Source organism: Notechis scutatus, chromosome 7 (genome assembly GCF_049901735.1).
Source record: "Notechis scutatus isolate UNSWTSFEM ecotype Mainland chromosome 7, rNotScu1.2, whole genome shotgun sequence".
Classification (NCBI taxonomy): Eukaryota; Metazoa; Chordata; class Lepidosauria; order Squamata; family Elapidae; genus Notechis; species Notechis scutatus.
This window is the reverse complement of record NC_142015.1, coordinates 11,055,188-11,082,473: the sequence shown is the minus strand read 5'-3', so window position 1 is coordinate 11,082,473 and position 27,286 is coordinate 11,055,188. Positions and strand designations below refer to the sequence as shown.

At 40.6% G+C, this 27,286-nt stretch overlaps 1 protein-coding gene across 4 annotated transcripts; it reads left to right on the top strand.

The window, feature by feature from the left end:
* Positions 1-196: 196 nt before the first annotated feature.
* On the top strand, positions 197-27,286 carry ASH2L (ASH2 like, histone lysine methyltransferase complex subunit). Of its 4 annotated transcripts, none has more exons than XM_026671339.2 (17): positions 197-380; positions 5,093-5,162; positions 5,686-5,831; positions 9,078-9,166; positions 10,235-10,329; positions 11,811-11,906; positions 12,143-12,238; positions 12,778-12,853; positions 14,310-14,327; positions 17,714-17,807; positions 18,857-19,074; positions 20,082-20,249; positions 21,390-21,583; positions 22,538-22,630; positions 23,726-23,824; positions 25,312-25,371; positions 27,089-27,286. In XM_026671339.2, the coding sequence occupies exons 1-17, from the start codon at positions 244-246 to the stop codon at positions 27,194-27,196; spliced, it is 1,857 nt and encodes a 618-aa protein (XP_026527124.1). In that variant the 5' UTR covers positions 197-243; the 3' UTR covers positions 27,197-27,286. The 4 variants fall into 4 exon arrangements, with proteins under 4 accessions (XP_026527124.1, XP_087826091.1, XP_087826092.1 ...); XM_087969965.1 differs by lacking the exon at positions 197-380 and adding an exon at positions 541-670; XM_087969966.1 differs by lacking the exon at positions 197-380 and adding an exon at positions 573-594.

Sequence of the window (27,286 nt, the reverse complement as noted above, 5' to 3'; positions counted from 1 at the left end):
AGGTTTAAACTAAGAATAGAAGATATTAAGGGAGCTAAAAGTTTCTGAAACTCTATATAACATTTCCAATGCTACTTTTCCAGGTGCTACTTTCAAGTCATCAAAAAGTGGCATTGCCGCTTTAAGGAGGGGAAAAGAGATAGGGACGTTGCCCCCTTTAAAAAAGGAGTAGGAGAATCGGCACGAAAGCTCTCGCGAGATTATGCACGAATAATCCCCACGAGAGGTGTTTTCTAGTGCAAGATGGCGTCCGCTGGGGTTGGGGTCTCAGCGCCTGAGGATGGAGGCGAAGGGGAGGCCACCCCACCCGCTGTTCCGGAGCCGATGGCTGGGGAAGCTGCGGGGCCAACTGAGCAGGGAACAGGGGACTCGGAGACCGGGTGAGACCTGGCGAAATGGCGGTCAAAGAGATCGAAATTGGAATCTTCATTTCTATTGGCTAAAAGTCTAAAATCCAGCGGGGCACTTCTATTGGCCAGAGGTCTCGGATCCGCTTCTCATTGGTCAGAATTTTGACTTTCCGCTCAATGAACTCCTTCCGGGTTCTTTCTCCCCGCCTGTCGAATTCCGGGCTTTGCAGGAAAGCTTTCAATGGCGGGAGGCAACGAGCTTGTCCCTCTTCCAGATTTTGAGACTACAGTTACCAGAATTCCTAGCCAGCTGCAATTAAGTCAGGCCGCTGTCTCGTTTAATTTAGTCCTGATAACCTCCATTTCCCCGGTTCCCTGTCGGGTTTTAGGTGGTGGAGACTTCCAGGTTCCTTTGGGAACGTAAGAGACCCAAGTTCTCTGTAGGGCAGGGAGTTGCTCCAGCCATAGAGCTGCATTCGCCTTTTGCTGCCGCCTGACCAATAGCCAGATATGTTGGTTTGCTTGTCTCTTGGGTTTGTTGAGCTGCAAACCACAATTTCTGGCTTAATACGTTGCATGAGCAGGCATGCAGCATATGAAGTATTTAAACCAGGGATAAGCAGATTATGGTATAGCTGGTTAAATGTCACCAATTTTTCTGTTTCTTTTAATATGTGGCTGGTGTGGATTAGACAGTAATTTAGTTCCCATCCCATGCTGAGTCTCCCTTTATTTAGTGGCTACTTCAGTTAGTAACCATTCACAAATACAATGGAAATAGAAAGTCACTTTCCAAACAATGTGCACTTTTAGGACCAAAATCCATGCATCAGACTAAAAGAGTGGGAGAACTTACTCTGAATGAGACTGCAGCTTGTCTTCGTCAGTCACATGTTTCTTTGGCACTAAATGAGTGATATAAAACAGCCTCTGGGTTTGATTCCTGCTCTCTTGTTTAAAAGTATGAGGTTATTGGTGATGGTGGGAGGGACATTTTTCTGCTTAAAGCCATTGAGAATTGCTTCTGAGCAATTCACTGAGTTAAAAGGAAAAATAGTCTAGGACATAGGTGTCAAACTCTTGACATTATGTGACATTTTTTCCCCTTTGCGGAGCTGGGGTGGGTGTGGCCTATGCATGATGCATCCAGCCTGCGGGCCGCCAGTTTGACATCCCTGGTCTAGAACAATGCTATTCTTCTTTATTGGCAAATAGCAGGTCAGGTCTGTTATTGATACCTGACTGAGAAGTGGTTTAGTCTTTTTACTGTGGTTTTTGATTGCTGTTTTGGGTTATAGCTTTCTACTGGGTTTAGACATAAGCTGATGGTTGGAGAATAGTTGAGAATAGATCAAGTGAAGTACATCATATTTATCCATGTTCTGAGAACCAAACTTAAAATAATCCCTCCAAAGCTAACCTGTATGAAGAAATTATGATGGGAATAAAATTATAGGAATGGTTACTACATATGCTGTAGTGAGAAAAAATGAGTTATACATTTAATGTGACTAAAGTAAAAATATTTATATTTGCCAACAAATAGTGTTACAAATAGAATAGAATAGAATTCTTTATTGGGCAAGTGTGATTGGACACACAAGGAATTTGTCTTGGTGCATATGCTCTCAGTGTACATAAAAGAAAAGATACATTTGTCAAAGAGTCAAGAATCATAAGGTACAACACTTAATAATAGTCATAGGGTACAATAAGCAATCAAATCATACTAGGAAACAGTCAATAAAAATAGGATACAAGCAACAAGGTTACAGTCATACTGTCACAAGTGGGAGGAGATGGGTGAAAGGAAGGATGGGAGTATTAATAGTAATGCAGACTAAGTAGATAGTTGGACAGTGTTGAGGGAATTATTTGTTTAGCAGAGTAAAGGCTTTCGGGAAAAAACTGTTCTTGTGTCTACTTGTTCTGGTGTGCAGTGCTCTATAATGTCATTTTGAGGGTAGGAGTTGAAAAAGTTTATGTCCAGGATATGAGGGGTCTGTAAATATTTTCACAGCCCTCTTTTTGACTCCTGCAGTATACAGATCCTCAATGGAAGGCAGGTTGGTAGTAATTGTTTTTTCTGCAGTCCTAATTACTCTCTGAAGTCTGTGTCTGTCTTGTTGGGTTGCAGAACCAAACCAGACAGTTATAGAGGTGCAGATGACAGACTCAATAATTGCTCTGTAGAACTGTATCAGCAGCTCCTTGGGAAGTTTGTGCTTTCTGAGTTGGCGCAGAAAGAACATTCTTTGTTGTGCTTTTTTGATGACGTTTTTGATGTTAGGTGTCCATTTTAGATCTTGTGATATGATAGAACCTAGAAATTTAAAGGTCTCTACTGTTGATACTGTGTTGTCTATTATTGTAGGAGGTGGTAGTATGGGAGGGTTTCTTCTAAAGTCTACCACCATTTCTACGGTTTTGAGTGTATTCAGTTCCAGATTGTTCCAGTTACACCATGAGGCAAGTTGTACAACCTCCCATCTGTATGCGGATTCATTGTTGCCTCAAATGAAACCAATCACTGTTGTATCATCTGCAAACTTCAGTATTTTAACAGATGGGTCGTTTGAGATGCAGTCATTGGTATATAGGGAGAAGAGAAGTGGAGAAAGCACACAGCCTTGGGGGGGGGGCCCTGTGCTAATTGTACAGGTATGAGATGTGATTCTGCCTAGCTTCACCTGCTGCTTCCTGTCTGTTAGGAAGTTTATGATCCACTTACAAGTGTGTTCAGGTACTGCTAGCTGGTTTAGTTTAGTTAGAACAAGGGTCTTTAAACTTGGGAAGTTTAAGACTTGTGGACTTCAATTCCCAGAATTCCTGAGCTAACATGACTGGAGGAGGAATTCTGGGAGTTGAAGTCCACAAGTCTTAAAGCTGTCAAGTTTGGAGACCCCTGAGTTAGTAGAATGTCTGGAATGATGGTATTGAATGCTGAACTAAAGTCTACAAAGAGGACCCTTGCGTAGGTATTTGGAGATTCAAGGTGTTGTAGGATGTAGTGCAGCATCATCTGTCGATCTATTTGCTCAGTATGCAAATTACATGGGATCTAACAGCGGATCCGTGATGGTTTTCAGGTGGGACAGCACTAGCCTTTCAAAGGTTTTCCTAACTACAGATGTCAGAGCAACTGGTCTGTAGTCATTCAGTTCCCTGATGGAGGGCGTCTTTGGCATTGGGATGATAGTAGAGCATTTGAAGCAAGAAGGAACATAGCACATCTCTGGTGATTTTTTGAAGATTCGGGTGAAGATGAGAGCCAATTGGTCAGCACAGACTTTTAAGCAAGAGTTATCTTGTCTGGGCCTGGTGCTTTTCCTGGCTTTTGTCTGTGAAATAGATCTTGCACTTCTTTTTCTGTGATCACCAGAGGTTGTGAACCCAATGGGTTGGGGTCAGTTGTGGGAGCTTTGGTTGTTGTTGGTGTGTTTGAGATGTGGTCAATTGTAGGAGGCTTGGCTGCTGTTGGTGTGTTTGAGATGGGGGTTGTGGAGATAGGTGGCTGTAGTTTCCTTTCAAACCTGCAGTAAAACACATTCAGGTCATCTGCTAGTTGTTGATTTCCTTCTGCCTGGAAAGGAGGTTTGCTGTAGCCGGTGATGTTTTTAAGAGTTTTCCACATGTTTACTGATTCATTTGTTGAGAACTGATTCCTTAACTTTTCAGAGTAGCTTCTTTTTGCTGCTCTGATCTCTTTTGTTAATATGTTTCTGGCCTGATTGTACAGCATACTGTCACCTTTTCTCTAGGCTTCCTCTTTGGAATGACATAGCTGCTTAAGATTAGCTGTGAACCAAGGTTTATTGTTGCTATATATTCACAGGTTTCTGGTCAGTACACATAGGTCTTCACATAAGCTGACATATGTTACCGCAAGAGTCTTCAAACTTGGCAAGTTTAAAACTTGTAGACTTCAACTCCCCTAACATGACTGGAGGAGGAATTCTGGGAGTTGAAGTCCATAAGTCTTAATGCTGTCAAGTTTGAAGACCCCTGTGTTACAGTATCTGTGAGCTCATCTAGGTCTGCAGAATTATCTTCGAAAACATTCCAATCAGTGCAATTAAGGCAAGCCTATAGCTTCAGCTTTGCCTCATCAGTCCAAGTCCCCACTGAATTAATTGTTGGTTTCGTGGTTTTAAGTCTTTGTCTGTAGACTTAGTCTGAAGGGTCTGTCCCAGTGAGCCCTCCTTAACTGCTCAGCATAAAGGGAAATCTAGTGAATAGAAATGCTTGAGATCACTCAAGCCTTCCCTTTTAGCAACTATTGAAAAAAAAAATCTTGCAATGAAGCTATGTTTTGTACACCTAGATCTACATTTTCCTGAATCAATGAAATGTTTGCAAAGCAGATTCAACTCTGGTACTTTTGATTAAAAGGATAAGCTGATGGATAAATATGTAAAAGTTTTGATTTGTTTTCAAGAAAAAGAAAAGCTAGCTTGCTTTGAATCAGGTTTTCTGTATCTCTCTAGCTTTTTAACAATAGCATTTTATTAAACTATGTGATTCGTGCCTGTTAGTAATGAGGGGAGGGGGGAATTCTTTGCTGTAAGTATAAAAGTAAACAGCTTTTTGGGATATTGGAGTAAAACAAGAGCATATAAAACACTTAAATTCAGTTTAAATTTGAAAATGTTAAATGCTAGAATCAATACTCATTTTATTAAACATTTAAAATTAATAAAACAAGTTATAAACCTGTAATAATGACTTTTAATGTTTTTCAGGGGTGATGCATCTCTAGCTGATGTCACTGCTACCCTGGAAACAGAATCATCCAGTGGAAAGGATGCCTTGGTGTGTAAACAAAACCTGCACTGTAGATATAAAGCATGTTTCATGATTGATATGTGTATGTTAAAAATGATTGCATTTTTATTTCTAGTTTGGAAAATAAATGGCAGTGTTAATTTGTAGTTCAAGTTGATTGGATTTAAAAATCTTGTTGGGAAAAAGTATATAGATGTTTATGTCATTCCTTCAACCCTTTAAATCAATTTGATAAATTAACTTAGTGATTCAATTTGAAGAGATATTTCAATCAAATTATTAACCATACTAAAGACTGGCTTGACAAAAAGGTAAAAATTCAAGCTACAGAAATCAGAATCAAGTGTTGGTTTTACAGTTGTCTTTAGTCCCACAATATGTCCTGGATTGTAATAAAAATAAGTTAGTATAAAGAAATCTCAACCATGAAGTTGAGCAGGTGGGGATTCAGTGGTTACATAGGGAGGCAAACAATTCATGCTTACTGGAAGGAAAATATTTTAACTGATCTTGGTGGCTTTTTGTTACCTTTATCCAAATGTTGTTACAGGAAGGTGTGGGCGATGGTTCAGAAGTCATGGATAATCAAGCTAGTTCTGTGGACGAGGATAATGGAAGACAACTTGGAGAGATTGAACTGCAGTGTGGAATTTGCACCAAGTGGTTCACTGCAGAAACATTTGGCATTGATACCACGTATGTAGTACCAGCATATTAATAGAATTGATCAGGGACAGATGTTCAGTAGAAGTAATCAAAACACTCTCTCCAATTATTCCAAAAGAGGGCAGCATATGCTTACATCTGAGGTTGATTTCAAATAATTGGTGGATATCAGTTGAATTTGAAACTTCTCTTGTTTCAAATTGGCTTAGTGGCAATTAATGTATATAAAAAAGATCCTGTATGCTAACAGGAATTAAAAATGGCTTCCTATTACATTTAATAGAAGAAAAATGATAATACCAGAATTTTTTGAGTAGCATACTTTAATTGTAAGAACCAGCATCAAACGGCTATGTCCCAGACTTTCAAAACTTTTTGCAGTTCTTAACATTTGCCACAAGATGTTAGAAGGCCATTTTAAAATTCAGTTGAATATCTCTAGACTTCATTGTGGCTGTTTTGTGATTCTCATGTACCTGAATTTAGATATCACCCTAAACCAGGGGTGGGCAAACTACGGCCCGCGGGCCACATCCGGCCCGTTGGTCTGTCCAATGCGGCCCGCCCCTGAAAAAAATTGCTGCCATTGGTCTGTCCAATCCGGCCCGCCCCTGAAAAAAAATCGCTGGGCGTGGCGTAATTGCCCTGTGCCGCGTGGCCCCCAAAGCTGCAAAACAGTGCGGAGCGATCTAGGGTAGGAAAGAAAAGAAATTTGCAAAGGCCTCGGCTGGGAGTTCGAAATCACCTTCGAGTGCGACCTCTCCGAAGGTGAGTCCCGCCGATCCCCCTTTTTCCGGGGCTTCCAAGCTTAAACTTTGCAAAGGCAAAGCTTGCAGGCTGGAGCGTCTTCCCGCCAAGGAGCGGGAAGGGTTCCACCAGCGGGCGGGGCGGGCTGCTTGAGCCACCTAAAGCTAGGCTGCTGGTGGAGCTTTGCCCTACCTTGGTGCCCTGTTTCCCGGCTCGGCGGTCCTGCTCGGGCAGCACTTTAAAAGCCTGCTCCCAGCACTTGAGCAACTTCCCAGCAACTTTCGGCTTCCTTTAACTCGCGGGCGCTCACGCCTGGCCCCGAGCCACGCGGGCGGAAGGAAGCCCGCGGGCGGGCGGGCAGGCTGCTTGAGGAGGCTCCGGGCTTCCCTCTGCCAGGCGCGCGCCCACGAGTTAAAACGAAGCCGAAAGTTGCTGGGAAGTTGCTCCATTTTCCAGGGCTTTGCAAAGGCAAAGTTTGCAGGCTGGAGCGTCTTCCCGCCGAGGAGCAGGAAGGGTTCCGCCCGGCGGGCGGGCGGGCTGCTTAAACTTTGCTCGGGCGGCACTTTAAAGCCTGCCCCAGCACCCGAGCAACTTCCCAGCAACTTTCGGCTTCCTTTTAACTCGCGGGCGCGCCTGGCCCCGAGCCGCGTGGCAGAGGGAAGCCCGGCGGGCGGGCGGGCTGCTTGGAGGAGGTGACCCGGCGGTGCTCCGGCAGCAGCAACAGGCAGTTTCGCCGGGCTCCGCTCAGGTGTCCAGCTGGGGCTGTCAGGAGTTGCTACCGTTGGCGCAGCTCCGTGCGGCTCCAGTCCCGCATTGCCTTGGGAAGGAAAAGGCAAAACCAGGAGCCGCTGAGCCTGAGCCTCCGGTGCCGCTGCTCCCGTTGCAAAGCACCGCCGCGGCTCTTCCTTTTTGCCTTTCCTTCCCGAGGCAACGCGGACGAGCCGCTGAGGTGCGCGCCCGGCGGTGCTCCACTCCTGACTCAGGCCTCCGAGGGGAGGAAGGAGGAGAAGGGGGGAAGGGGGGCCATTCCCAAAAAATCTTGTGCTGACCCAGCCCGTCTGTCAAATTTTAAAAGTCAATGCGGCCCCCGAGCCAAAAGTTTGCCCACCCCTGCCCTAAACCATAATCCAATTTGTGAGGCTTTGGCTTAGTGTATTGTGCGAACCCAGAGAGTGGTGGATTATTTAATATTTAATATTATAGATGTTTTTAAATACACATATATACACACACACATCTCCTAATAAGCTCTTTGTGGCTGAGGACCTTTCTTTCTCTGCTGTATTAAGAACATGTAAGAACTGTGTCTATTAATCAAGGCAGTGTACACAGTGCCTTGATTAATAGACACAGTGTACACAGTGTGCTGTGTAAATTATAACGCTTAATTCAGGAGTTCCCAACCCCTGGGCTGTGGCCACTACTAGGCCTTGAGTCATTCAGAACCGGGCTGAGGAAGTGGTGGGTTTGCTGCTGCTCACACAGAACCATCCCCTCTTTCTTCCCCCAAGCCAGAAAGCTTGGGAAACTCTGGCTTAATTCATTTGGTTTTGAGTATGCCCAGCCATTTTATATACAACATCTAAGTATTTGCGGGGTGAAGATTTACATATTTCCCTTACATTTCCATGAAAGTTTGAGGCTGCTTGTTTGCAGCTGTTTCTCTGAAATGTTTTACAACCTTGGCTAAAGCTGAGTGGAGAAAGTGCTGTTTTGCTGGTTCATTGTGAACAAATAATCCTAAAGCTGTAAACATCTATGGAGTTAATCAGCAAAGTGATAGGACATTTATCTTTAAAAAAAACAACCAAAGGGTTTTTATGAGCTATCATCTACAGGCCAATTCTTAGTCCAGTGCACATAAAATAAACAGACTGATACCATGGTTTATTCTCTACCTTCTTCTGCCTTCTTTGAAGCCATTCTAATCCATCTGTATAGAGCACCTCATATAAAACCAGAGCTAAGCAAGCATTGAGTTCAGATGTCTCAAGAAAGTGCAGGCTCTGTTGAAAATCTGAAAAATAGCTTCAATCACTTGGTAATCAGATTTATGAGGGTCACTGACTCCAAATTTGGTAGTTGGCCTGAAGGCTTTATGTTCAGTGATTTTGCTTTGATGTTCAGATTACAAAGAGAACCAAATAAACTTACCTGTTTTTGTGTTTATTATCTTTATGTCTATTGATGAGGGAGAGGAGCAGCAGGGTGCTAAATTGCTAAAGTTGGAAGGAGTCAGGTTGTGTGTCTATAGTTTTCCTCTTATTATTTGAGAACAGTTGAGTTTGGGGTGTCTTTAAGCATTTAGTAGAAAAGTTAGCTTTTATTTCAGTGTACCTCTTCAGAATTTTTATTAATATTGCCTCTAGGTTTATACTTGAGGTATGGGTAAATGGGCAAGAGTCTTGCAAAAATTGTTTTCGATAAATAGCTTAACCTGCCCAAGTGTTACTTTATTGAGTTTATAAGTTACTGTACATTTTTCTACCATCTGATTTATTGAGAACAACCACTGAATTGTTATTTCAGATCCTGCCTTCCTTTTATGACGAACTACAGTTTCCATTGCAACATTTGCCATCACAGTGGGAACACATACTTCTTAAGAAAACAAGCAAGTAAGTTGGTAGAAAAATGTTTCTATTCTTGACTTTTCTTCATTCTCTTTCATTTTTAAGTTATAAACTATAGGAGATGGGATTATCTCCAGTACTCTTAATCCTTTATCTCTTGAGTTATTAAGCCATGAACACTGTATGAGATACGTATGGAACAGGGGCTGAAAACTGACTGGCAATATTACAGCTGTTTTCAGAGGCTTTATAGATGCCGAGGAAGTTGGGGTTTTTTAAACCAAAGTCCAGCTTTGTTGGGCTGCAGTGATTATAACATTAGCCCATTTTAGATTAAATCTTCTGCATACAAACATATGGTCTCTGAGTGGCCTATTCACTTCCCTGGCTTTATTGGTTGTTCATTTTTGAAAATATTGGCCTTATAGAGGCAGTCCTTGCTTAACAACAGTAATTGGGACTGGAATTTCCATTGCTAAGTGATGCGATGGTAAAGTGCAATGCCACATGACTGCACAACTTAGCAACAGCAGTTCTGCAGTCCCCAGTTACCATCATTAAATGAATCACCATGGGTCATTAGGTGAGGACTGCACATGACTATATTTTATTATTTCCTTCCAGCATCCACTTTGATTTTACTTGTTGGAAGCTGGCAGGGAAGGTCACAAATTCTGGTCTTGTTTCTGCAGGACACTGCAATGGTCAGAAATCCAGGCTGGTTGCAGAACATGCTGGCTGCTAAGCACATGGATGGTGATCATTTGACTGTAGGGATACTGTGATGGCCAGAACTTTGAGGACCAGTCTAAGTAGCACTTGTTCAGTTGTTATCTGGGGACCACCTGTATCAATCACCAAAACCAAGAGGAACATACAATTATTGAATTTATCTGATTTAACATTGTAACTCTCATGTTAGCTCTAAACACAATCAAGACTCCCAAGATATACAGTATCATCTCTTTCTCTCTTTGCCCATTATTAAACCAATGTTGAAATTTCTTCCATAACTATTTTTCACTCACACCTCTCTTAACTCCTGATGTTTATTTCAGACTATAGAATGTTATTGAAGAAGCTGGTCTCCTTTCTGTATCTCTTTTCTTAAAGATTTGAAAGAAATGTGTCTTAGTGCCTTGGCGAATCTGACTTGGCAATCAAGGACGCAAGACGAACATCCCAAAACCATGTTCTCAAAAGACAAGGTATGGATCAGTTGTTCCTGCTCTGGTTTTGGACCTCTAGATTGGCTAAATTACAGAGTACAGTTTTGCTAGTGTGTGGTAAAAGAAACCTCTTGCCAGAAGAGTAAGATTAAATATTGATTTAATATTAAAAATATTTATCTGCACTTACCATGGTTATATAGCATTCAAAGCCATTTAATAGAATAATTAGTGCAGTTTAAAAATTTCCATGGAGCCAGTGCAATAAGTAGTAGGTCATTTCTGAGATGAGTGAAGTATTTTCCAAAAGTTTGCAAGAGCTAAAATTCTCAGAACCGGCTTCAAGCACAATTTCTTGGTATCGAGTACGAAGGGAAGCCTGATTAGGTAGCAAGGATTCTTGGGATGGTTTAAAACTTTTGCTCCCTGAGAAGTGAGTGCTTTGTGATTTCAGACTAATGAAAATAAGCTTTGTACATTTTGTTGAATGTTGAGAATCATTTCATATTCCTGATGAGAGGCCATTAGATCAGCCATACTCTCTCCTGCTACATATCTCATATAGAAATCTTAAATTTTCTTGTGTGGAATGTATGTTAGAAGAGCATTCAGATATATATCCTGCTGTTGCTGTTGATTTTGTGTGTGTATATGTATGTATGTGTGAATGTGCGATGTAATGGTTAGGAATAAGGAATAATATTTCTCAAAATAACTTTATTCAAAGTGTTCTTAGGAAGAAAAAGAGGTGAGAATGTGAGTCATCTTATAGGGAAGATGGGTGGCATAAAAATTTAATAAATATATTAGTTGAATTGTGCTCTGTGAAGAAAGACAGAGTATACATCTATTAAAACTTGGTGAAATTTGTTCCTTCTATGTATTTTTGTCAACCATTCAGAATTCCAGATTATCTCCATGAATTACGGAAACTGCCTTTAGCTCTGTTTTAATCTTTATCTTGTCTTTTGCGTGGGAAAGCAAAATGATCTTTTAGATCTGTGCCTCCATAATAAGCTTTAATAATTTATCAGAATAACAGGGTTGGAAGGGACCTTTAGAGGTGTTGTAGTCCACCCTCCTGTTCAACCTGAAAACCCTATACTATTTTAGACAAATTGTTGTCCAATCTCTTCTTAAAAACCTCCAGTGTAGTTATCACCCACAAATTCTGGAAATTTAACCTTCAGTCTAGGTTGGTTCTCTCCTTGAGAAGTTTCCATCCGTTGCTTCTTGTCCTGCCTTCAAGTCCTTTGGAGAATAGGTTGACCCCCTCTTCTTTGTGGCAGCCCCTGAAATATTGGAAGACTGCTATCATGTCAGCTCTACTCCTTTTTATTAAATAGATATACCCAATTCCTGCAACCGTTCTTCAGTGCATTTAGCTTAGCCCTGTTTATATTTAGAAACCTCTCTCTTATAATGAATAGACATATAATAGGCGGTTAGTTAAACTTGATAAATTGTCTTGGCTGTGAACTTCCCTGTCATCATTATATTTGATTTTTTTCCCCCAACAGGATATTATACCCTTTATTGATAAGTACTGGGAATGTATGACAACACGGCAAAGACCAGGAAAAATGACTTGGCCAAACAATATTGTAAAAACTATGGTAAGTCAAGATGAACAAAACTGCCATTTTTCTTATTGATCAAGTTTAATAACAAATTGGGAGAAAACGCATTAGTGAGTAGACAAGTTAACATGTTTTGTTTTGTAGTTCATTTTCTCACTCACTGCTTTAGAAGCTTAATTATTCAATTTTGAACTCTATGAATTGCATTTGATTTTCTCTGCATGAGGTGTTTGAATTGTTTGAATCAATCTTGTTTGAATGTTTTATTCTAGTGTAAAGAAAGAGATGTGTTTTTGGTGAAAGAGCATCCAGATCCAGGTAGCAAAGATCCCGAAGAAGATTACCCCAAATTTGGACTCTTAGACCAGGTAATGTCAGTGATACAGACAATCTTCCAGTATGCTGGAAAAATTTCACCACAGGGTAAATATAGATAATACTGAGTAAGACTTTGAATGTGGACTTTTTCTGAGTAATGGAAGGTTCTAGGAAACTAGAAAAGTTCTAGTTGGGTAAATATAACCCGGAAGATTACAGTTTTAGGGAGAAAGAGAAAACAACCCTTTGAGCAGAAACAACACCTTTTGCTATAGACTATTTTTTTCCCTCAGGCCAAAGATTAACATCTCAAAATGTTGCTGGAATATTTTATTTTTTTCCCCGCATTTGGTTGTTATTCTGATTGGTTCATTAGTAGGTTGCTAGTTTTTTTGAATGACTGAAATTGCTCGCACCTAAGGAAAAATTCCATTACATTGTGGGATTCGTTTCTGAGAGAACAAAATTGTAAGATATAAGGTGTGTTGGTAGCTTTCAAATCTTAACCAATTGAAACAGTTTCGAATTGGAAAAGTGTCTGAAAGTTTTGTTTACCTGTTTAAAGAAATACACTTTGCTTTCTTTTTAGGACCTTGCTAATATTGGTCCTGCATATGATAACCAAAAACAGAGTAATACTGTATCTACTAGTGGAAATCTAAATGGTAAGGTGTTTTTTTTCTGAAATGAGGAAACATGAATTTCAAATTTTCAATGCTCAGACTCTGTATTTGAACATATTTTCTTTATAAATCCAAATACAATTAAGTTTATATCCATTGTTTATTTTAGTTTCTTCTTCAGGTTTTTTATTTCTTTTGTTCTTTTTTGTATGCTACAGCAGTAAACAATTCAATAGTTAAATTTAGATTGCAGTCCTATGCCTGGTAGCTTGAAACTTCCACTGTATTAAATGGGATGAACTCCCAGTTAAGTGTTCATAGGAATACATCTTTATTTGATTTTGAATCTTGTAAGGTTAGAAGCTATGTTGAATAATTATTTCTGGTTTATGTTTACATGAAAAGGCATACCATATATGTATGTGCTTGAATCTGTGTTATTGTAAGAAACTCTTGGATTCTTTTTCAGAATTGGAGAGTGTAATTTGGCTAATAACTCCCCCTGCTTCCCCCCTCCCCCCATTTAATAATTGAGCGTCAGCTAGAAAAGCAGTTTGGCAAATTTAAAAATGTAATCTTATTTTTTTTAAAAAAATATTCCAATAGTTCATTCAAGCTTGTTACTTTTTACAGCATGAATCAGTAGTTGTGCATCTTACTCTCTAGCTTACTCTGGAGGTTCTCATTCATCCAGATCATGGTTGTCCCAAAGATGCTTTTATTTTAAAGGCAACTGGACTTTCTGGTTTTTCTTTTAAGACATTTCCTTTCTCATCCAAGAACTGAAGAAGCTTCTTCAATGAGAAGCAAAATCCCTTAAAGAAAAATCAGACAGTCCTGTTGCCATTAAAACAAAAGCACCTTTGCGCACAGCCATCTTTCCTGTATTTTGTATGGAAGTATGTTTGTACTTCTAAAGATCCTTATTCATTTCAGTGGGACTTGCACAAGAACCTCTAATCTTACCTAATCCTAATAGAAGGGTAATGCAAATGAAGGAGGCTCAATAAAAATTGATTTCTATTCAATTCACTTGCCATTGCAGATAAGTCCCATGCAGGGAATGAAAAGGTTGGCTGAGAAGTAAAATCCTTTCCTGCCAATCCATTCGGGTTTCATGGTAACCCTGTGGAGGTTTCATGCTTCCTTAGCAGCCACAATAAAGACCCCCTAGCACCCTGAAAGTGAAGGAACGTGGTTGTTCTGTTCCTCCTCTGCTTAGCCTGTTTTCATGCTGGCTGTAAGAGGAGGTTAGCTCCTTCCTCCATTTCTGAGAGGGAATCCAAGGAGAAAAGGAAGAGGAATTCTCAGTACAGAGAATAATAATAATAATAATAATAAGAAGAAGAAATAAGGAGTTATTAAATGAATTTACAGTGACTTTAGTTTTTGAACAGATACACAAGGGTGGGTATTGTTTAATTTCCATTTCATGTTATGGTGTTTTGTTTTTATGTTAAAACTCGACAACAACATGGTGCAACTTCTGTTCTTACAGGTGGAGCCTCTTTGGGAGGTGAATATTTGCTTTTCAGCTTCCTAAAACCTAAGTATTGTGTGAAAAGCTCCCACCCCCACCCCCTTTGTTTTGTTTGACCAAATTGTCGTAGAAACTAAGTATAATTAATTAATCTCAAGCCTACCACATTTGTAAATGGAATGTTTAAAAATTTAATATGAAGTATTTACAATGGTTAAAAGCCATATTCTCCACTGATTATATAAAAACTTGAATTTTAATCCAATTTAATTGATTGGCTTCTGTGGAGGAGGTTTGGGTGCAAGTAAGTAGATGTCTAACCCCGGTTCTTCCTGTGTAAAATAGGAAGAACTTTTGTCCAGGGTTTTGTGTAGAATGAGGTTGTATAGGGTAAATGTTGTTCCATATCCTGAACTTTATTGTATACAGGTAATCTTCCACTTATGACTAGTCACTTAAAGTCACTTAAAGTCACTAGTCACTTATTTGAAATTACAACAGCCCTTCCCCAAGGAATGTACAACCACAGTTCGAAGTTCCAGTGGTTTCCCTCATGTCACATGACCACATTTTGAGCACATAGCAAACGGCCCTCAATTACAGGCATTTTCAATGTCCTGCACTCCTGTGTCCGGCACTTACAACATTTTTGCTAGAAACCAGCATTTCTGGTTTCTGGGGGAAAAATCAACTTATAGCAAACAATGGGTTTGCTTAATGACCATGGTATTTGCTTTATGATCATCATGTTTGCTTAACAGCTACCACAAAAAGGTCATAAAATTGGGTGTGATGCTGTGACGATCCGCTTACCAACCGCTTGCAGGCCCAATTATAGTCATAAGTTGAGGACTACCTAGAAACTTAAAGTATTAGTGGAAAATGTATTTTAAAAAACACAAGTTTTATGCCTCTGTCTCAATAGGGTGCTAAACACTGAAATAAAATCATACAACGCTGCTTTCTGAATGCAGACAATCAGTTTTTACCCCACTTAGTTAGTATGCTCCTCTATAATAGCTCTTACTACACAGTCCTAAGAGAAGGTTGGTTTATGGATTTTGATCTTGGACAAGAGAAAAATTCTATTCAGACACAAAGTTTATTGGTTAGTAAAACAGTGGCAAGGTTCAGATATGTGCTGTGACAAAATGTGATTTGTTTCACTTGAACCTAGTGTGATTCTAACCATTGTGTTTTATGCGTGGATGGGAGCAAATAACAAAAAGTGTGTCACAATCTTGAAATGTCAGAATGCCGACTCCTTCTGTGTCCGTGTCATAACATTGCAGAAAAATCGGGCAGAGCTTGCAGTGTGATGTCACAATACATATTTGATTATTTTCATGACATGTCTGAGTTGTCCTAAGTAAAATAAACCATGTCTGAACAAAGTTTGCTTATCTGCCTCAGCTTAGTGTAAGACTGTCTCCGTCAAAATACCGTTTGGATGATAAAATTCAGTATCCTCATGTTGCCCAGATGTCAGTAGTAAATAGTTCAAGTGCTTATAAGTCTACTGAAGCCCCAAGCCAGTTCTTCCAGATTTTGAAAACGTTGCTTAAGCCAGCCTGGAAATAGTCCAACTCCGTGTGATAAAGAATCTGTTGCCTGAATTCAGGTAGGAAATTAACACTCCAGAGATGCTAAAAGAGAAGCTGCTGTTTTTTTTATAAGCGACCCTACCTTGCAATAATGAAAATAAAAATCTATAAGTAGTCTTCCACTTACAACAACTCATTTAGTGACCGTTCAAAGTTACTACGGCAATGAGAAAAGTGACCTATGGCTGTTTTCCGTACTTACAACCGTTGCAGCATCCCCATGGTCACGTGATCAAAATTCACATACTTGCAAATGACTCGCATTTATGACGGTTGCAATGTTCCTGGGTCACGTGACCCCCTTTTGCGACCTTCTGACAAGCAACGTCAATGGGAGAGCCAGAGTCACTTAACAACTGGGTTACTAACTTAGCAACTTCAGTGATTAGTTTAACAACGGTGGTAAGAAAGGTTGTAAAATGGGCAGAATTCACTTAATAAGTGTCTCGCTTAGCAACAGAAATATTGGGCTCAGGCTGCTCAAAATTTGGGTTGTCATAAGTTGAGGACTACCTGTATTTCAAATTAATTGGTAGTGCAGAAAATAATGCCCCCTTTTAAGGGCTGTGTTTCCTTACACTGCTGGAACTCTGATTTCATACTTACTACTTTTCATTTCATATAGGTAGTCCTTGACTTACAGCCACAATTAAGGCCCAAATTTCTGTTGTTAAGTGAGATATTTGTTAAGTGAATTTTGCCCCATTTTACAACCTTTCTTGCCACAGTTGTTAAGTAAATCACTGCAGTTGACAATTGGTAACCCGACTGTTAAGTGAATCTTCCCTATTGACTTTGCTTGTCAGAACATGGCGAAGGAGATAATATGACCCTGGGACACAACAAGGGTCATAAATATGAATCGTTGCCAAACATCTGAATTTTGATCACATGACCATAGGGTTAAGGTTGTTGCAAAGGTTGTAACTGAAAAACGGTCATAAGTCACATTTTTCTTACTTTATATTCTGCCCTGTGCTAATGTTTGAAGGTGGTTCTCTAGTCCACCAGCACACTTGTCTCTGAGTTGATCGGAAGCAAGGAATCCAGAGCCTGAACTTCGGTTACTCACTAGTTGCACACATCTTTTCACATTCAAACCAATCCATCCTGAATTACTGTTCCTTCTCACGTTTGAGTTGTGAGTTACAATGGACCCTGCTGTTTATAATATTTTTCAGACCCAATTGTTCTGACGTTTTGATTCCCAGTATTTCCCCACATTCATTTATTGATGATACAATATATAGATACATGGGTTCACATACTTAGGAAGCAAGTGGCTAAACTGAAGAGAGAGAGAAAGAGTTAAATAGGCAGCACAGTAATGTTAATGAATAATGATAATCAGCTGCCTGTTTGGCAAAAAAATCTTGTGCTTTGGTTTTCCTATCTTCTAGATTTTGAATGATAGATGCTTGAGGTGCGCTAGCAAGTATGTGACCAAATGTCTTCTAACTCTTAATTAAGTCTCAGCCCCCCCACCCCTTTGTTATTGAATACAATGGTATTTTTGTCTTTGTATCATTTGGATCTCTGTGAAAGAATTTATGGTAGTTATTTTATTTACTGTCAGCCCAGTGACGTACATGATGGTGTTACTTGTGTCTCACTCAAAATACCATTTTTGATTCCAAAGTTAGAATAGTCCAGGAAGTGAACAAAACATACACTCTTTTTTTTTAGAGCAGTGAAATTCTGCTTCCCATCTGCTTCCCATTTGGCCTTGTTGAAGTTCAAAGGTACCCAAGGGGATTAGGGCTGATTCCCTAATCATATCAATAGATGACATACGATTGTGGTGTTTCTCTTTCCAAGGGAGTCTTGTGCCAGGAACTAGTGGGAAAGGAAGAGGGGCCAAACGTAAGCAGCAAGAAGGAGGAACTACAGGAACAGCCAAGAAAACGAGGAGGTAAGTCCCGACAATTTTGCTTGATACGGAAAACATGGGAAAAGGAGAATAATTAATATTTTGTGAGCAGGTAGTCCTGACTTACAACCATTTGTTTAATGATTGTTAAACACCACTGAAAAAAGTGACTTAAGACCATTATTCACACAACCATTGCAGCATCCCCATGGTCATGCGATCAGAATTTGGATGCCTGGCAATTGGTTCATATTTCTGATGGCTGCAGTGTCCTGGGGTCATGTGATCACCCTTTATGACTTTATGACAAGCAAGTTAACACCGTGTTGCCAACAACTGCAGTGATTCATGTAACAATTATGGCAAAAAAGTTTGTAAAATGGGACAAAACTTACTTAACTGTCTCTCTTAACAACAGAAATTTTGGGCTTAATTGTGGCTATAAGTCGAGGACTACCTATATTGTTATTCATTCATGTATTGCCTTTCTGCATAGTGTTCCTATCAAGAGGGAATCACTTAGTTCAGGTTTTTCAAACTTGGCAACTTTCAGATGTGTAGACTTCAACTTTCTCAGTCAGCATCTTAAAATTTCTTAGTTTGAAAAACACTGAGTTAGCTCATAGTCTAGAATATCAGTGTAGAAAATCTTGAATCATTTGTATACTATGCTGATGTGGAAAAAACATGACAGTAAAAACACGTGAGAGCAGACATCTGAGGGACTTACCAGCATTCATATATCTGAGCATAAAGATAGCTGCTATCAGAGACTGTTGTTTAAGTTGTTTTTGTGTAGCTTCTCATATGGGTTGGCAGCAAATTATGGAAAGCCCTTCCGGTTTTAGGGAAAGTATTGAGACATTCCTCCTCTTCATCTGTACTACTTTGTTGCTGTTGTATCACATTTATATTACTTATATTTTTCTTTAGATAATTGGGCACTTTGTGGTATGGCTAGAACGGAAGGAATAAATTAAAATTATGATGGTGATCAACACTGATGAATCAAAAGGATCTGTTCCTCTCTGTTTCCTTGCTTGGAAGGCTGAGAAAGACCTGCCTTTTACTGATTCATTTTGTTTCCACAGTGATCCTTTGTTCTCCGCTCAGCGTCTTCCGCCGCATGGCTATCCATTGGAGCACCCTTTTAATAAGGATGGGTATCGTTACATTTTGGCGGAACCAGACCCCCATGCTCCTGACCCAGAGAAGTTGGAGCTAGACTGCTGGGCAGGAAAGCCTATCCCTGGAGATCTCTACAGAGCCTGCCTCTATGAACGGGTCCTTCTAGCTCTGCATGACCGAGGTACCAAGCGGCTGGATCTCTTTGGATGTTTCCCGCATTTGGTGCCCAGGGATGGTTAAAAAGCAGTGATTGTGCAAAACTGAATTCTTGTCTCTGTTTCTTAAGAGTGAAGCTGTTTTGTAAAAAGAAAACCAGCCTTGAAAGTTGTATCACAGATCTCGGCAATGTGATCTTGGGATTTCTATAAAAATAGATCATAGAGCTATCCTAAGGGGGTATAAGATAAGATGATCTTATTTGTGGAATTATTTGGAAAACTCATGGGAAAAAAAGGAAAGAGAGCAAATGGATCATCATAGGAATTCAGGAAGGCAAATAGAGGAAAGTCTGTGTGTTTGGAGATGATTTCTACCATTGGCTTTTTTGAAAAATTGCAGATCAGTGCATAATTAGAAACATCTTTGAGTGATGGTTGTAATTAATGGACTTGTTTGTACTTAAAAAAAATCCATAGCTCAATTCATGGCAATTCCAGGGAAAAGCCTTTAAGATCTTCCACATCTTGAAGACCAGAAGAATTCTAGAGAGCTGTTGCAATGGCAAGAAGTTTGGTCTGGAAATTTCCTCCAAATAAAATATCCAGTACATTTCATTTGCATTGAATAGGATAGTTTGCAAAAATATACATTTCTTCCTTATATCTGAACATTTTCTGACTGACACCATACATTTTCTAAGAATAATTAATTCCTTGGAAAAAATGAATTTTGGAACTGTCAGACTAGCCTAATGCATTGTATTCGGAGTCAGGATTTGTCAGTGATTGCTAATCAACTTGACAAACTGAAAACATCAGTGTGATAAAAATAGGAACCAGAAGTTCCCATCGTATGTCAATTGAAATAACACTGTAGTGTATTAAACAAACTGTACCAGGAATGCGTGATACAGCGGAGAGGAGAGATACTTCAGAGACTTTCTGTTCCCGGGCATTGTTTAATTTCTTCATGATCAGCACTCACACAAATATTTATCATTCTTTGCCTTTCTCCCGCTTGTCGATGCAGCTCCTCAGTTGAAGATCTCAGATGACAGGCTGACAGTCATTGGAGAAAAAGGGTACTCGATGGTACGAGCCTCACATGGGGTGCGAAAGGGGGCCTGGTATTTTGAAATATCCGTGGATGAGATGCCACCTGAAACAGCTGCCAGACTTGGGTGGTCTCAGCCTTTAGGTAAGCTGCTTCTCCTTCTCTCATTAGTTTGTGACCTGTTCCTTTCTTCCTTTGAGGACCTTGCAGGCATTGGACGAAGGGGCTTTGTCACAGATCTTTTCTCCTTTTCATCTTCCTTACCCATAGAACTTAGAATCACAGCATGGTGGCCTAGAGGTGGAACTCTCGCCTTACAATCAGGAGGCTGTGAGTTCGACCCTAAATAGTGGCAGATATTTCTCTCTCTGGGCACACTGAGTAATTTTCTGCTGCAAACACTGCATAGGTATCAGGAAGGGCATCTGGCCAGCAGACGCTCAGCTCCATTCAGTTGCCCTGACTCCACCCTGATGCAAGGGATTAAAGGGTCATTAAAAGAAAAAAAAATCCATAGAACCTAGAATCATAGGGCTGAAGGGCCCTCAGAAGTCTTCTAGTCTAATGCCCTGCTTAAGGCAGTAGACCTTATACTATCCCAACCAAATGATTGTCCAGTCTATTTTTTTAAAACCTCCAGGATGGAGCACCCACAGCTCTGGGAGGCAATCTATTCAATTGAATAATTGTTCCTACTGTCAGAAAATTTCCCCTACTTCTAGATTGGATCTCTTTAACAGGCTACCGTCCATTGCTTCTTGTCCTGCCCTCTGGTGCTTTGGAAAACAAATCAGTCCCCTCAAGTACTGGAAGACAGTTATCATGTTCCCCCCAATCCTTCTCTTCGATGGGGCAGGCTAAACGATCAGTCCACAAATGGGAGCAGATGGCAAGAAGGTGATAGGCAGTAGGAAGAAAGCAGAATTGCTCAATTCCTTCTCTGCATCTGTTTAAGAATACACCCTTCAATTTCATTTAACTTGGCCTGTTTCCTTGGACCAGGGGGTCCCCTGCTTTCCAAACCAGTGGAAAAACAATATTTATTACCCGAGTCCTTCCATAATTGTTTGCTTCCACAAGGCTTGTAACCCATACATGCTTGTTGCACAGGCAAGGATACATATAGAAGCAGCAACACCATTTAAGATACCAGGAATGGCTAGCAAGGAACTAAATTCATCTTCTTCTGCTAAAATAACCACACACACCCCCATAACATTTTGAAGCATTCTGTAGACAAATGCAATCAAGTACTTGACAAACGTAACATTTGGTTTTCTACAGGAAACCTTCAAGCACCTCTTGGTTATGACAAATTCAGTTATTCCTGGCGCAGCAAGAAAGGGACAAAGTTCCACCAGTCCATCGGTAAACACTATTCATCAGGTTACGGCCAGGGGGACGTGCTTGGCTTTTATATCAGCCTTCCTGAAGACACAGAAACAGCTAAATCCCTGCCAGATACTTACAAAGACAAGGTAGGTCTTCTAATTAAGCTGGCTGGGCATTTCCACAGGATGCTATAAAAGCTCTAGGGTTTGTCACTGAAATTCTAGAATAAACTGGGAAACTAATGGGGCAGCATACCTTAGGATCATAAGTGTTTTTTATATTAGAAAATGGCATAGGTGAAACTTACTTTGTGAATACATAGACAGCCAAGTGTTTGTTTGTTTTAGTCACGTCCCACCTTTATTATTTTTATAAATAACTGAAGGTAGTGAACATATCTAAACTCCTCCTCCTCCTAATATCCCCACAACATTTCTGTGAAGTGAGTTGACTGAGAGTGACTGGTCTAAAGTCACCCAGCTGCCTTTCATGGCTAAGGCTGGTCTTGAACTCATAGCCTCCTGGTTTCTAGCCTGGTGTCTAGATCAAACTGGCTCTCAAGTACTGTAGATGGGCTTCTTCCTGCCTGGTGCAGGAATCAAAACTAAACCATCCCTAACAAATATCTCCATGAATACTGAACTCTATTCAGTCTGCAGCAGAAATAATTGAGGGTGTTTCATATTTTTTATTAAACTAGGAAGGAGCCTATCTATCTTGATCAGAATAATGCATTGCAAGCAAATAACAAGCAGGAATGAAAACGAGCTGCTAATTTTCTTGTTGTATTGAAATAGATTTCTATCTTGACTTTTCAGGATGCTGATCTTTGCAATGTACCTTAAAGTTCAGTTCATATTTGCAGTCCTTGATATTTGATGGTTGTCCATGTGCTTTTCTCTTGCCCACCATAATCCATGAATGTTTCTACTCTTGCTGAAGGTGGTGACTTCTGTTGCAGACAGAACAACTCCTTGCTGAATAGTTGAATTAATCAATTGAAGTTACGTTTGTGTCAATAACCAGCAGTTGCATTTCTGTCTTATCATTGTTTTACAAATGAATTTCTGGCTTTGATGTCTTCTCCCATGTATCCGTAGGCTTTGATCAAGTTCAAAAGCTACTTGTACTTTGAAGAGAAGGACTTTGTGGACAAAGCTGAGAAAAGTTTAAAGCAAGCTCTGGGAAGCCAAGTAAGTTGGACTTTAGAAGCAGACATTGGGCTGCTGAAAAGAATTGCACGTCGTAGAATTGGAAGAGGTCTTTTATATCATTGAGTTTAATACATTGCCTCGCTGCAAAAATTCAAAGTAATCCCACACACACACACGCACACCAAAAAGAAAAGAAGAAAGGTGTTAGCTAACCTCTGCTCTGGGTCATTCAGTGAGATCTGGTTTGGGGACAATGCTAAAATAGGAGAGAGATCTGAACCTGTTCAGAAATGACTGAGCTGCAAATCCTGAGTTTGTGGAGTTTGTGGGAAGGCCAGGGATATCAGGAGGCCTCCATATTCCCCCCCTCTGCCTTGAATCACAGTGTAAATTTATGATAGGCACCTGTAACTCTGAATCGTAATCAAATTGTGGTTTGTTGAATTTTGCTTTGTCCCTGTATTCAATACTATTGCGAAGAGATTGAATATTTTCAGCCAGGTATCCTCAACAAAGGCTGTTACCAGAGTAGAAATTTGTGATTTCTGTGGACAGCCTGTCAAAAGCTCTTCCCCTTAGAAATGCTATTTGAAAATAAACCATTCAAAACTTTGCTTGGGTGTTTTATATGATGTAATTCAGTTTTGGAAAGCTTGTGCCTTCCCCCCCCCTCCTTCAAGCCCCTCCTATTTTTCCCCCTTGTGTCTGTTATAAGACTTTAATGTGATTATTTTAAATGAACTTTGGGAAAGCTGAGGATCCTGAATAGTATCTCAACCGCAGAAAGAGCTTCATCAGCTGCATTTCAAAGATTGCATAAAATTGCACATTGCACATCTCTAATCTCCGCAAATTCTTAAGAACGTTTTCTTAAGAATTCTGTAACACCAAAAACAGTTTTCTATTTTTATAAAATGGAAGAGTCAGATCTTGTGATTCATTTGTCTCTTGGATGCTCTACAGAAGTCCTTTCTTCATTTTTTAGGAGAACATAGGGTGCAACCTGAAGGGCCTCTATGCTGTGTGCTATTAAAACACAAGTGCATAAAAGGGCATGTTGCAGGTCAGAGTGAAATCTATGAAGATTATAGTTGTGCTCTGCAACTTGTGGTGACAAATGTTTGTCTCTTTTAGATAATCTTCTATAAGAATGGTACCAGTCAAGGAGTTGCATACAGAGATATTTTTGAAGGTGTTTATTTCCCTGCAGTATCTCTGTACAAAGGCTGCACGGTATGTAGAAGCTGAGGAGCTCAGCTCTTTCAGGTCTGCTTGCTTTGGGGCTTGATACAATGTGGGAAGGCCTGACCCTTGAAAGCAGGCTGATCCTAGCACAAGGAGTGTGGATCAGTGACATATCTGTTGATTTCAGATTGTGTCTGCCCCCACTCTCCCCAGTCACCTCTCCACATTCATCCTTATCTGCATGCAAAAGGTTAGTAGACTCATCAGGGAGGCTCATCTCCTCTGCCTTTAGAAAGTCCCGTGGCTGCTCATCATGGGACTGAAAAGACCACAGTAGGCTGATTTGAATTAAGCAGGAGAGTCAATGTTGAGTTCATTGGGAGAAATATTTGCCTAAGTCAGCCTTGCATTTATCAACGTTGGTTTAGGAGCTGTCTGAGGTTGAGAGAGCTTACAATGATATATAGACTAATGCAGAGGTCTCCAAGCCCTAGTCCATGGACCAACACCGGGCTGTGGCATGCCAGAAACTGGGCCGCACCAACAAGCCAAGCCCCACTCGCGGGATGCAGGCATCATGCGAAAGCAGGTCTCCTCCGGTCCGTGGAAAAACCTCTCTTCATAGAACCAGTCCCTGACGCCCAAAAGATTGGGTCCACTGGACTAGTAGGAGAAAAACAGATAAGAGTTTCTCCTCTGCAAATTTACCTGGCTAGTAGGAGAAAGAAAGAAAACAAATATATTTTTTTAGCACGTGCAGAAATTCAGAGGAAGGTTCTTATCTAGATTCTCAGCAGAAGCCTTTTTACAGGTAGTCCTCAACTTACAACAGTTCATTTAGTGAATTTGTGACCATTGCAGCATCCCCATGCTTATGTGATTTAAATTAGGATGCTTGACAGCTGGTTCCTATTTATGACCATTGCAGTGTCCCGGGGTCACGTGATCCCCTTTTGCGACCTTCTGATGAGCAAAGTCATTGGGGATGCCAGATTCACTTAACAACCGGGTTACTAAGCTAACAACTGCAGTGAATCACTTAACAAATGTGGCTAGAAAAGTTGTAAAATGGAGCAAAACTTAACAAATTTCTCAGTAACATAAATTTTGGGCTCAATTGTGCTTGTAAGTCGAGGACTTACCTGTACTAGTAAAGAAAAAAAGCTTCTGTTTTATAGGCTGATAACTGAAAAGGGAGTTTGCTATGCCACAAACATAGAACTAGGAGTGTCTGACTTTTTTATACTAGTAGAAAAATTTGCAGCATAGTAACTTCTTTCCAGTAATTATTTACAAAAAAAACCCTGTAAATCTGTATGAGAAAGTAGGTCTCCCCCCACTTTTTTAACTTAACACTTTTTAAAATAAATTGTTTTATTTGGGGTAAAATTGCCCTTCAGTCTTTTCCATTATAATTCTCCAGATGCATCCTTTTCCCCCAATAATACCTGTTGAAATATTGCAGGTGCAGGAGGCAGTACTGAGCAATGCAATAATTGAAAACAAACAAAAATAAACCCTTCCTCTTTCAATAGGTTTCTATTAACTTTGGGCCCTATTTCAAATACCCGCCAAGAGATATTAGTTATCGCCCGGTAAGTTGATGATCAGAATGATGTGTGCCTTTTTTAATGGATGTGATCCAAGGCTTTTTGTGCAAGCAATCTGTAACATTTTCCATGTAAATGAAAATCTCAGTTTCATTGGCCAAATTAATTTTGCTTCTAGTAGGAATGTCATATGCACGTTGGCCCCTGTATAAAATTATACAGATAAAGAAATAATTTTGCCAGGCTAGTGGTGCACTGGCCATGTGCAGTTCCTAAAGGTTATATTCAGTTGGTTGTGCATTTAAGTTGCAGCACCATGGCAGTCGTTCACCCTTACGAACAACCTCCGAGCCACTGCAACATTCGCCTTGCCTATTCTCCCCCCCCTCCCCAAACTAGGCCTGTGGATATTGAGCTTGCGAAGATCCAGGGAGCCTTCTGTTTCTTAGCCTGTTTTGGTGGTTCAGGCCTTCAGTACGTTTCACAGAGAATGGAAGCCTAAAGTTTCTCAAGATCACGCAAGATCAGTAGCCTGAGATCTCATGGTATTTTACGCCTCTGTTCTCTGCAAATGGAGGCCTGGACACAATCTGTGGCAAAAGGCTTTGCAAATGGAGGGAAGGCCTGAAACATCAAAGCTTTCCGTCCATTTGCAAAGCCTTTTGCCATTTTTTCCTCTGGGTCTCTGTTTACAGTGGCAGAGGCCTTTCCTCAAGGCCTTTGCTGACAGGAAGGGAGGCCGGGAGGGGAACATGCATCCCTCCTGGCTCAGTTTTCATTGGCAAAGTGCTTGAGTACAAGACTGGGTGCCTGAAGTCCCGTGAGATCAGGCATCCAGAAGCTTCCAGTCTGTACGTGAAAAGTGTTTGCATGCCAACTGGAAGCTTGAAGCAACACGATTTCGCTGCCTCAAACCTCCCTTCAGCATGCAAACACTTTTCCACCCCGAGCCTGGAAGCCTTTGGAGGAGACATTTATCAGGCTGCCTATCTTGGGAGACACAGCTCTGGGTGGCTAACAGCAGTAATAAAATCACAAGCATAAAATTGCCCAAACAGACAAGAAAAAAATCCAAGCACATTCATCCAGAGTCACTTCTATAAGGGAGACGGCTGGCATAAAAATTTAATAAATAAATCTGTACAAGCCACCAAGCTCCAGCTTTGCTACCCCAAAGGTCAACTGTCAGTGGCTTTCCAGAAAGCTAAGGAAGCAGGATCCTGCCAGATCTCAAGGGCATGGGCCAATATGCAAAAGGCTCTGCAACGTATTACCAGTGTGTTATCACCACTGCAGGCAGAACTCTTTCGAAATGCCTTTGTCCATCCACCAGGAAATGGGTAATAAAGGAGCCATGGTGGCACAGTGGTTTGAATGCAGTATTGCAGGCTAATTCTGCTGACTGCCAGCAGTTTGATCCTGACTGGTCAAGGTTGACTCAGCCTTCCATCCTTCCGAGGTCAGTCAAATGAGGATCCAGATTGTTGGGGGCAAGATGCTGACTGTGTAAACTGCTTGAGGGCTGTAAAGGACTAAAGTGGTATATAAGTCTTAAGTGCTATTACTAATAACAGGGTACCAATCTCACATCCCCTTGAAATCATGTCAAGAATTGTACTGTTCGATTGACTCTTAATATTCTGTTGCAGACTCTTGTTATTCTGTTTTTCAAAGTATGCAGACACAAGCTCAGTCTTAGTCACTTCTTATGTGACTAAGCAACTAACCAAAGCAACTCGCCCTTTTCTCTCCCTTCTTGTAGGTCAGTGACATGGGCTGGGTGGCTGTAGTAGAGCACACACTGGCAGACGTCCTGTATCACGTAGAAACAGAAGTTGACGGAAGGCGCAGTCCACCTTGGGAGCCTTAAAAGATGCGATGTATTTATTTTTTATTTTTTACAAAAAGAAAAAATGGTGGTAGAGGGGAAAAAGTAATAAACGTCTCTTTTTTAAGTTTC